General features: G+C 38.0%; 1 protein-coding gene across 1 annotated transcript in view; it reads right to left on the bottom strand.

The window, feature by feature from the left end:
• The window catches only part of cog5 (component of oligomeric golgi complex 5), a 75,292-nt gene that overhangs the window by 28,213 nt on the left and 34,886 nt on the right, over positions 1-12,193 (bottom strand). The window contains 5 exon segments of the mRNA XM_053313974.1: positions 232-309; positions 438-552; positions 2,341-2,419; positions 2,422-2,497; positions 12,020-12,150. Of these exon segments, the coding sequence (XP_053169949.1) occupies positions 232-309; positions 438-552; positions 2,341-2,419; positions 2,422-2,497; positions 12,020-12,150 (479 nt within the window).

The following is a 12,193-nucleotide window of genomic DNA, read 5'->3' as shown; positions in this document are numbered from 1 at the left end:
CTGACTGCATGGTGGTGTTCTGCTCCTCCCTACAGGCTTTTGGTTTGTGTTATGTTGACTTTGTTCTTTTTTCTGCACCTTTTATCATGCACATACATCTTTCACCCATTTTTTCTTATATATAGCATGTTGCTAAAACCTCTGCATTTGTATGTCTCCTATTTGTTGTAGCCACTTAACCGGGTCATAAGAAATATTTAACACTAATTGTGAGCCGTGCTGCCTACTCACTTTGATAATCTCATCGATGAAGCACACGTGAGTGACAGGATCCCTCTTCTTCACCAGGACCTTCTGCAGATGCTGCACCTGGAAAAACAAGCCAGAAAAAAAAAAAACTTCATACCTAATTTATGATTCATGGAGGATGTGGAGCTGCTGACTCTCACTTTTTTGTTTGATGTGTCTTATTGAACATTCTGAACAAACTTTGGTACCTGTCTGCACGCAGCACATATCTGGTCCATCAGTTTCTCCAGGTTAGTCCACAGAGCAGCACGGAATGCTGCTGTGTTGCCTGGTGTTGGCAGCATTGCTCTGCCAGGAGCACCTGGAGAAGAGAAGATATTCCTTTATTAGTCTCATCATGAGGACATTTGCATCATTGAAGCAGCAAAGTGGACAGTCAAATAGAAGAGCAGCAATAAAAGAATAAGAACAGTACATAAGTTCAAAAGCAATAAAAACACAATAGTAGTAAAACAAAAAAAATAATATTAAAGGGATAGTTCAGGTTTTTTGACAGCTGATGGAAAGTTGCCCAGCTGTCAACAGGCACCAGCGCACAGTGATACGAAGGGAGGGAAAATAGTACCAGGCGATTGTGAGGTCTGACTTTTTTACGGACAACGATTTTGTGATGCAAATGTTTTACTCTTTTGAACACATATTGTTTTTTGAAGCAAAACGCTTTATCTTTGTGACCCCAGAAACTAGCCGGTACTCTGCTCACAGGACGCAGTGGGGGAAAAGCCACTGCTGATGCACGACACTGATGGGGAGGATGTCATACAACTTCATGTCAAAAGACCCAAACTATCCCTTTAACATTATGTACAAGAGTAATCATTGGTGTTGAGTGATAATGTACCTGAGTTGATATTGTTATTGCACAGATTAAAAGTGAAAAAAAAAAAATATTCATTTGAGTCCAATTACATTATCCCATTATTGTCCACCTAAAATAGCTGAGTCAAGCTTTATAAGCATTTATGATTCTTAGCACAGATGCAGGAACACTGTCAGACGAGCTTCACTGACATGCCAATCTTAAAAGAATGTTTATATCTCATACACATCATATTCCAGACTCCAACACCAAACACTACTACATATTAGTTCATCTCTCACTACTGTCTGCTACACTCAGCTCAAAGTCCACTGGGAGATGTAAATCTTTAAAAACAAGTCACAAATATAAAGTTTCATTCATAAAAAGGGCTCAGTAATGTCTTAAAACAGCTGATCTCTGGAGTCTCTAACAAACTTTACTATATTAGAAGAAATAGTGTATTTGTTGGGGACTACTTTAAGCAGTGGATTAATCCACATTTGGCATTCTAGTGCATATATCTGGCAACAGGATGGTGTGTGTGGGATTGAGAATAAACTGCAGTGTGTGCGTGCGTGTGTGTGTGTGTGTGTGTGTGTGTGTGCGTGTGTGTGTGTGTGTGTGTGTGTGTGTGCGTGTATTGTGTGTGTTCATGGTAATGAAGAAACATGTCTCCCTGTCCAACAGTGTGACTCATTGATGTATTTTTAATAGTTTTTGGACAACAATGGAGCTCTATGGTACAGAGGAGTACTGTGGATATCACACACAGTACTTGTTAGTAGATCGATTCATTATTGGTTGCAGACAATAAAGAAAAATATAGAATATCTCCAGTCTTCCCTTGTAAGATTTGTGTTTCTAAAAAGACTGACACACATATTCTTTGGCTAAGTTCACATTGTATCAAGTGTACATAATCCTTAAAACGCTCCTAGAAATGCAGCAGCAGCATCCTTAACCTGATAAAGTCTGCTTATTTGAAAATATGATGTGCATTAATTAGAACAATGATGTGACCGCTACATCAGAGCCATGAAAATAACACACGCCCTCCAGCCAGACTATTCTCTGTGGCCATGGTATAATAATCTATTTTGGATGAAGCCAACTAATGAACTAGGTCAAATTATCAAACGCCATTGTCTTTCATCTTTTTTAGAAATGAGGACAATTTAGCCACAATGTGTGTGTGTGTGTGTGTGTGTGTGTGTGTGTGTGTGTGTGTGTGTGCGCGCGCAAAATTGCTTGTTGAAAGTAAGAGCACGCAATCCTCTTTGGTTCTTACCTCTGGGTTGGCCGGCTGTGTCAGGCCTTTAATGTCAAGGGCGCTGGTGATGTTGTCCTGTATGGTGGTCCGGTAACCCCCACTACAGAGCTGATGGTTTCTCTCAGACTGCCCAGATTGTAGAAGACCTGCAGTGCTGTGCCAACCTGGGTCGGATTCTGATACACACAAAAAAGGAGAGAGAGAGAGAGAGAGAGAGAGAGAGAGAGAGAGAGAGAGAGAGAGAGAGAGAGAGAGAGAGAGAGAGAGAGAGAGAGAGAGAGAGAGGAGAGAGAGAGAGAGAGAGAGAGAGAGAGAGAGAGAGAGAGAGAGAGAGAGAGAGAGAGAGAGAGAGAGAGAGAGAGATGGCAGTTGTCCATGGTACTGTTTTTTAACTTAATCAACTTAATGGGTCTGCTAGTTTCACACACAAAAACACTCACTAGTGAGCACAGAGGTGATAGCAGCAGCTAAAAATATACCTTACATTGATTTAATGAGAGAGAGCTGTGAATGTGTAGCAAGGCAAAGGCAAGAAAAGGAGAGGAGAGAAGATGAGAGGAAGGAGGAAGAGGGGAGAGTAGATTGTGGGAATTGTTTTAGAGCCAGCAGACAGTTCCATTGGCTTCCACATAGATGTTAAACTAAGATGTTGAGATGGTCATTTTCCCTCAAAAAGAAGCGGGCGATGTGAGGAAACACAGAGTAACGGAGGAGAATGATGCGTCGCACTATTGTATTCCATCGCTCAAAAGTAAACTATTTATTGTTATCTAAAAATAAAAGTAAAAAGTAAATGAATCACCTGAAAGCCAGCTCATAAAATTTTGGTTTATTATGATTTTACTTGGGCCGGAGAAGGTTTTATGGAAGGCCATTCTTGCCAGGAAAAAGAAAATAGATAATGTAAGAATGTTAAAAAAAAAAGACTCCATCTAAGGTAATAACTCAAAGTAAGCCAAAATTAAAAGGAAGGTGAGAACAGTCATGTGACCTCGAGAGTTAACAGGATGAAATTCTCTTTATGGCAAGAAAACAAAAAGATCTTGCAATAATAATAATTACACCACTATATTTAATATTACTCTTGTACATTACTTTTTTTACCATATTTTTTACTACTATTGTTTTATTGCTTGAGTACTTACTTATTATTTATTGTTCTTCATACATTTTTTATTGATGCTCTTTCGATTTTCTTTCTAATGTAAATGTCACAATATATTAAAATGAGAGATGCAGATTACTTTCTAAATTGTGTGTTTCTCAGTAAGGAGTTCCAATTTCATGATCCAAGACATTAAGAGATAAAAACTCACAATTAAGTTAAGATGTATACCACATAACTGTGACATCCTTCTCTCTATCCATGTTTCTGTCTCTACACACTGTCAATTGTCAAAAAAGGGTAAAAAATATTGAATAATCTCAAAAATGACATAACATAAAATGTTAAAAATAATGAGGTGGTAACTCAAAACTCAACTTTTTGAAATTGTAAACTTTTCAATTTGTGTTTGTTTTTTGCTTTTTTTTGGCAGGAATAGGCTTCCATAATATTTATTATAAGTAAATTTGAGCCTAAAATGGATTATATTCACTCACGTAAGATAAACCCACCATACACCAGAGCAGAGTACTGTCACTCTGCGTGTTAGATTATGAAAGTGGAAAAACATGAATGCTGTACTGAATACATTCAACTTTTTTTATAAACTACACACCGAAATTAGTTTGAATGGATCTGAATCAATCACTCGACTGTGAAACAAGTGGTTCATTTAGGACCCCAACGTCCACTTTAGTTGCTCATTTAAAAAGGAAGTTTGGAGAAGCAGCGGGTCAACATCATCATCTCAACACTCCCCAGAGTTCCTGATCGGAGTCGAGGAGAGGAGGAGTTTTTTTTTGTACGTGGGTCAGTTGAGCTCCCACTCAACAGATGGGCTACAGGGTCTCTGCTGGCACAATCAGAGCGCTGAGGTGAAACTAGCTCCCACACAGCCCAGGCGGCATGTCCAACTGCTTACATAACATTCACAATAAACAACTCCCAGAGCTGATATAAGAAGCTGTCGTTGTGTGTGTGTGTGTGTGTGTGTGTGTATACAGTACATATGTATGTGTGTGTGTGTAGAGCCACATATGTCCACACACATAACGCAGTGGCATGAAGTTGTTAGCCAAGGCTATTTCAACAGTAGTCAGGATAAAAATACTTCTGAGGGTGAAATACACAGGGGAGCGAGGAGTGTGTATGTGTGTGTGTGTGTGTGAGTGAGTGAGTGAGTGAGTGAGTGAGTGAGTGAGTGAGTGAGTGAGTGAGTGAGTGAGTGAGAGAGTGAGAGAGTGAGAGAGAGAGAGAGAGAGAGAAAGTGCATGTGTCTAATTTTTTTTTAAAAACAGCCTATTGCATAGATGTAGGAGTAAAAACAAGTCACTAAGACTGTTGACGGGCCCCAAAGAGTCCTGGTATCCTGCTACTTCACACTCCGTCAAGCTCTTCACACACACCTGTTTAGCATCTCTTTGCTTTCACACATTTAAAAAGTAATCCATATTGTACTATGCTGTTTTCTTACTTGGTGTTGCTGTTCCTTCATTAGTTACCTCAATGTTTTATTATAAAAGCCTACCAGCAGCATACATCATGTAGGTGAAACTGCCTGAGCGCAGCATGAATCAATGCTGTGACAATATTGGGGCTCTTTTATAATGAACATGGATATTTACATTATTGCAGGATTCTGCCTCTTTCGTGAAGTGGTAAAGAATGACTTTATCATACATAGTAAAAGGCAAGGTTGAAGTGTTCTATGAGATGTGGAGTAACTTGACTGTAAATTCATAAGTTAACAAATAACAAGACCTGCCACAAATACATTCTCTTCAAATTCGATTGTTTTCCGTATTTGGTTAATACATTACGGTTCTTTAATTGGGATGAGTGAATAGGATGGCCCACTTTATTTTTAAATTGATCATTATTATTTTATTAGTATAATAATAGTTGTTTTCTTCCTATTATATATTTTTAATGCTAAATTTATATATTTGAATGTATGTGTAAATGTGTTTATGTAAGTGTAGGTATGGGTGTACATATGTGTATTGTATATATATATATTAGTATTTATATGGTTAATTAGGAGTATTTTGGGAATACTAATTTCTAAATTGTGTGGATATATTCTTAACTCTTTTTTTCCCCTTTTTTACATTTTTTTGAATGTTTCCTTATTGCTGAGACTGTTATGGAGGGATGTTGTATGTTGTGTTTGTTTTCAATGTATAAAAAACAATAAACAAAGCATTGAATTAAAAAAAAATATTCACTTAATATATTTAGCAATTCCTCTATTCCCTTGAAAAGTAACACAGTTACAACGTTATTGGATTTCTTTCTAAAATGCAATGTTTGTATAATTCTGTTCTATTTGTTACTTTTACAATGTCAAAAATCTCACAAAGTAATACTCTAATCAGGTACATACTTTTAAATGAGAAGGAAAAAAAAATCTAGAAGAATATTTTGTTTCCCCTTTTCATCTGATTAAAGCTAGTGTAGGTCTGATCAATCCCAAGAGCTCTGTGTGCTCTCTTTGTAAAAGCTATTGTAAGTCTGACAGCAACAAGGCAGATGTGATCATCCTGCAGAACACACTGGATGGATCTTTTAGGTTAAATATTGAACAGTAAAAATAAATATGTCTTAAAAGAGCTTTAAGAAAAAGGTAAAAGTCATTTTAGGTGGAATGTATGTCTGCAGTGTTGCAAGTCAAATGGTAAACCAAGCCACGTGTCAATTCAATGGTTGGTGGTTTGATACTCAGCTCCTCACATGTTCACATATCATGAGCAGGACACTGAATGTCAAACTGCTTCCCATGTATACGTGGGAATAATGTAAATCACTCCATTGTGCCTCATTTGTACTTGAACACGTGTCTGCCAATTGAATAAATGGCAATGGACTGAGCTTGATGTAAATTCTTGTTTATTTAATTCAGTGGTCTCCAACCCTGCTCCTGTAGAGCTACTGCCCTGCATGTTTTAGGTATCTCCCCACTCTCACACACCTGATTCTAATGACTGACTTGTTATCAAGCCCTTGACAAGCTTCAGCTGTCTGATAACAAGCTAATACTTGAATCAGGTGTGTTAAAGTGGGGAGATACCTAAAACATGCAGGGCTCTCCATGAGCAGGGTTGGAGATATAGACTGTATATATATATATATGTATATATATATATATATATATATATATATACACATATACACCCATTGGTTTGTGGACTGCTGCTTGGAGGCCAATAGTATTGAATCTTGAAAATTTGAGGTGCATATGGAGTTAGATTATATAATACTCAAACAGAAATGTATATGAAAGTGTGTGCTAGATAATATACATAGAACAAATAAACACACACTAATAATCACTGCATGACATTAACATGAAACCATGAATGCACGTCACTTATCGCTGATAAAAATGTAAAAAAGCTCATAGAAAGACTGCGTGCTCTTACTTTGATATGCGGAAATGACGTCACCAGTAGGCGATCACTTGCTATCTGAAAATGTCCGAGTGATACGAGTGGATTTTCGTTCGGACCGGCGGAAAGTTTGTTTCAAAACTCCGTGTGTGTAAAAAGCAAATCCACAAGCGTAGAACTGAGATCCAAAAATGTTTTTTCGATTCACAAATAAAAACTGAGTTCACAAAATTAATTTAATGCATTTTTTATATTTGTGGAATTTGTTTGTGTATTTGCAGATCCGTTTTATATTTGCAAAATATTTTTGTGAGTATACAAATCTTTTTTTTGTATTTGTGGAAGGTGTTTATATTTACAGATTACACATTTACACACAGATTGTCGATCTGCACGCACACAACATTATGAAACAAATCTAACTCCATAGGTGCATGTCGGGGAAAAAAAGAACACGGATTCGACTTATATGGGCATCCAGAGGAGCAAAAGGACGGAGCGGGGAGGTTGCGAGGGCTGGACCTCGAGGAAATTGCACGCCTAACTACCACAGTCTACACCGGCAACCTGGTGATGCTAACCAAGTTAGCTGTTACGACTAACTATAACCACAAAACTCCAGAGAAAACTGTCGGTGTGAAACAAGTTTACGGCTATTTCCATACAGTCTATATGTCTGCCCTCCTGAACCTGTGAATCAATCAACCTGTCAATCAGGACGTAGCCACGCCCTAATGCATACCCTGCTTTATCGTCAAATATAAAATCAGGGAGGCCAAAATGTCACAAATGAACATCATACTGCATTGGAGAAGGCTTTAAACTAGCGATTGAGACCATAAACATATTTTGAAAATGTTTACTGAGGTTAGAAATCAAGTGAGAAGTTGGCAGAGATGGAAAGTAACGAATTACATTTACTCACGTTACTGTAATTGAGTAGCTTTTCTGTGTATTTGTACTTTTTAAAGTAGTTTTAAAAATCTGTACTTTTACTTTTACTTAAGTATGTTTTGTGTGAAGTATTGTATTTCGCTACATTTTAAATCACATCCGTTACTGAGTAAAAAATGTTGGCCGAATGTTTTTTTTAAAGCAAAGAGTATCGTACAGAATCATTAACCAGCATGATACAATGACTTAACATTCATGCAGCCTGTTACACCTGGCAGCTAGCTCTCATAGCGACATATAAACTCTAACACAACACAACAAACTCCATTAGACGTTGTGCTGTCATCTGTCTCACTCTTCGTGTAGGACGAGGCATTGCGCATGATGCGTTCACGTGAAAAGGACAGCGTCGGAAATGAGAGAATTGAGCGAAAGCTGCACAGGGGCACAGCCTTTTAAACATGGGTACTTAAACGTTTGGTCTTCTTTGGGTAATGTAAAGAAAAGTTATTGCTCTTGTGACTTTGACCCGTAGTGATTCATAGATATGCATTATGACTGTTGGTTTAAAACAGGGTGATTGTAGGACTAGGATCAGAGCTTTAGAGGGGCTCAGCTCCTAATGAGAATTTGACATTCAATGCCCTGCAAGTGTTTTAAAAAAACCCAATAATCATTCAGTGTTTCCCACACAATATTTAGAGACTATGGAGGGTTTATCATTTATTTTTAGGGGTACTGAGATCAAATTTAGGGGTGTAAGAAAATCCCCAAAAAAAGTCTAAAATCGCTCCGGGTTTACAGAATCCACAATTATGCCACCTTCAATTTAATGGTTGTGTTATTTGAAAATGTTTTATGGGATGGTCTTCACTAAAATGACACATATCTCCATAAATGTTTTAAATGTTGTGTGTCGACATATTTTGTCATTGAAGCTGAATTTGTAAATGTATACCTTTATCTTTAATTAAAACAACTAGTTAGAGATTTATGAGCCATCACTTTGTCCTACAGCCGCCCCCCCCACCCACCCCCGTCATAAAAGTAACTAAGTAACTTTTACTCAAAGTATTTTTTTAACAAGCTACTTTTTACTTTTACTTGAGTATATTTTTAGACCAGTACTTTTACTTGTACTCAAGTAAAATTTCTTCAAAGTAGTGGTACTTTTACTTGAGTCAAATATTTCCGTACTCTTTCCACCTCTGGGAGTTGGTGAATTCTCCATTGACTTGTATAGAGACGGAAGTCCTTTTGACACCAAAAGGAGGTGGCCCTTTGATACAGTAGAATGCAGATCTAAGGCTGCGTTCACACTGCAAGCCAAAATCCGATTTTAGCCAATCTAGATTGGAACCAGATGGCTCTTATGAAGTCTGAACTGTCAAAAATCACATGAGATCTGATTTTTGCAAACCAGATTGAAACCACCTTTGGGAGGTACTTTCAAATCACATTTGGACAGATGTGTCTGAGTCTGAACAGCTCCAAACACTCATATATATCAATGGAGCCAACGGAGGACGTCGAAAACATCAGTCCTTGGACAGAGGACCAAACCATATTCTTAATCTTTAGGGAGATGGCTCCGTTCAAGCGAAGCTCGAGGGCTTGTTGTTGTTGCAACTATATGACATCACACAATACACGCTAGATGACGCCTCCGCTCTGACAACGTTGTCACAGCAACCTGTCAGATTGAAAAATCAGATTTGAGAAGGAATCAGATTTGAATCAGATTTGCCTGCAGTGTGAACGCAGCCTAAGTTACTTCCGCGTTGGCATCATTGCAGAGGACCGGAACTCCCCCTCTGGTTGAAGACCACTGATTTAACATTTTTGAGAAACTGTGAGGGGAATAGAGACTGAAAGGATTGTTTTGAATTTACCATATGAGCCCTTATAATACGAGTGAATGCACCAATGTCCAAACTTTTTTTTACCCAACCTAACTGACTTTTATTTAAGAAGTTAAGTATACTTTTGAGATGCTGAGACTTGATCCTGAACACTTCCCTTCTGTGTGACTTCATCATTTTCACTACATTTCAGTAGTAGTACACTTCATTTAACAAGAATTTACTACTATGAAAAACAAGGACTTGCATGACAAAAATAAAATACCAAGGAGAATTGTGCTGGCAGTAACAGTAAGAGAAATCAGATCCAAAAAGCATAAAAAAAATGTTGAAAAACTCCAACTCCAAAAATCTGTTTTACTATTTTCACTATTTATTCTACGGAGGAAAGACCTTTCAATAAAAAAAACTGTTCCAACAGAAGGTCCTGTCGTGTTGCTCCTGATTGTATAGAGATGTGTGTTGTACACTATCACTAGCCTCATCAGCATTTCATCATCTCTGCGGCTCAAGGAGAAACAAAGCAGAACATGACTGTGCCACGAGCACACGAGGTGAAATACAGCAAGAACACACTTCTGGACACTGGTAACATGTCAGTGTGGACACTGAACAGACTGTCACACAAACACGCACACACGCAACAACACACTTTCTTTAATGGGACACTGTCCCCTTGAGAAAAACGCTTTCTGGGGCAGATGAAGGTTAGCAGAGCTCACATGTGCTCCCTCTCTCACATGTATATCACAGTACAACACATATACAAGGTGCTCATATACAAAATGTGTTGTCTTTCTGTTTTGCTCAGGGATCAAATGACTATTCCTCTTTAAATCTACATAAACAAAAAAGAAAATGTCGGACCTAGGAAGAAATGAAAGACACAGGGGAATCTTACTTATTATTCCAAGAGTATGAGTGCACAAAGACTGTTGGGGTACTTTCATTTCTGTGACCCATTTATTCTCTTAAAGAGAGCAAAGTGAATATACAATGCTACCACCCAAAGAACAGAAATAGCAGCTGGGTGGAATGATAGGACTGCTTGTGGGATTTGCTCGGCTAGCACATTTACATGAAGGCGTTCACCCTTATTAATATTCAGTAGTCCTCAAAGTCAGCCGAAAAGGGAATATAAGAAGTATATACTGTATATGGCTTACTTGCTTCTTTGTTTTGTCCTGCGGTTTTTTTTTCAGTTAGATACAGAAAGCAGAATGTACGCACACAGTAAATACCCAAAAGAACTTTGGGGATGAATCAAGCAATCTATAAAGTCAACAGGAGTCACTACTACAGCAACAAGAATCCTTGCCAACTATGAAGATGACCAGTTGTGTTTGTTTAAAGATACGACTAAGCTGGAAGTTACTCCACCAGAAATCAAATCTTGGGTCTTCACAGCGGTGGGAGATAATCTTTGCCTGTGCATCCTGCATGGGTTTATTTTTACATATTTAGTCACATGTATTTAATGTCCCAGAGTGCTACAATAAATTCTTAAATACAATTCAGTATTCAAATAATGGCAGCGTCTAAATGAATAGCTGTGGGCATGTCCAGCACCAACAAATAGAGGCCACTAGGTTACGGACCATATTATGCATATTTCCAGGTCTGTATTTTAATCTGGGGTTCAACTGTAAAATATTTGTATGATTCCTTATTTAATTTATATTGGCCCTTTATGCAGCTCCTCAGTTCAGCCTCTGTCTAAAACTAGGCCGTTTTAGCAGCTTCCGGCTGCTTGAGATGCTACATAAACTATGAAATGAACTACAGTAGTAGAATTTCACTACTTCTTCTTGATCTTTACTCGAAATGGAAACTTCTCAAATACATCTGTAAATGTTCAAGCCAGAGTCCAATCTGAAATATGAGAGTGAACAACATGAACAGGTTTTGGACCTTTGACCATGTTCAACATAGATATCTGACATCTTAAGAGTATATTAATACCAGAAAACCACAAGCATAATATGACCCCTTTAAAAGAATTGTAATCACCTACCAGTTAAAGGCCAGAAGCAAAGTGGAGATTAAGTTGTGTGAGTCAATGAAGGCTTTTAATGTGAAACATCTGTCAGGATTATTCAGATTTATTGAGGATACTTTTTACACCAAATACACCAAAATCAAAAACACAGGCTGCACCACAACACTAATGTGAATTTACTGTTGAGTTTCCATTAACAGCAAACAATATCAGCAGTAAATTAAAACACAAGTAGAACAGCATACAGATGTGGTAAATGAAGACCCAGGTCACTGTTTGAGAAGTTAAAGATTTGACTAATGCTTCACTGATATTTCATCAATTCCTGAAAATGTTTGCTTGGTCTAATTCAAAGTTGCAGAGCAGACCCTGGTCAATCTAGAAGGACTGTATTATTTCTCTGGGTGTGCTGTGTGTGTGTGTCTGTATGTTAACATATATGTGTGTACCTGGATCTCCATGCCCTGCTCCAGTAGTCTCTTGGCCTGGTTCTCCACTTCCAGCCTGGCTCTGCTGATCAGCAGCAAGTCATTCTCAATCACCTCGATGCCACTCAGATCCACACCTTGAGACAGATAGTCTGGAGCAAACACACAAAAGAAAAAAACAATGACATTAAAACA

The sequence above is a fragment of the Scomber japonicus genome, chromosome 23 (genome assembly GCF_027409825.1).
Source record: "Scomber japonicus isolate fScoJap1 chromosome 23, fScoJap1.pri, whole genome shotgun sequence".
NCBI classification, from domain to species: domain Eukaryota; kingdom Metazoa; phylum Chordata; class Actinopteri; order Scombriformes; family Scombridae; genus Scomber; species Scomber japonicus.
This window is presented reverse-complemented; position numbering and strand designations above follow the sequence as displayed.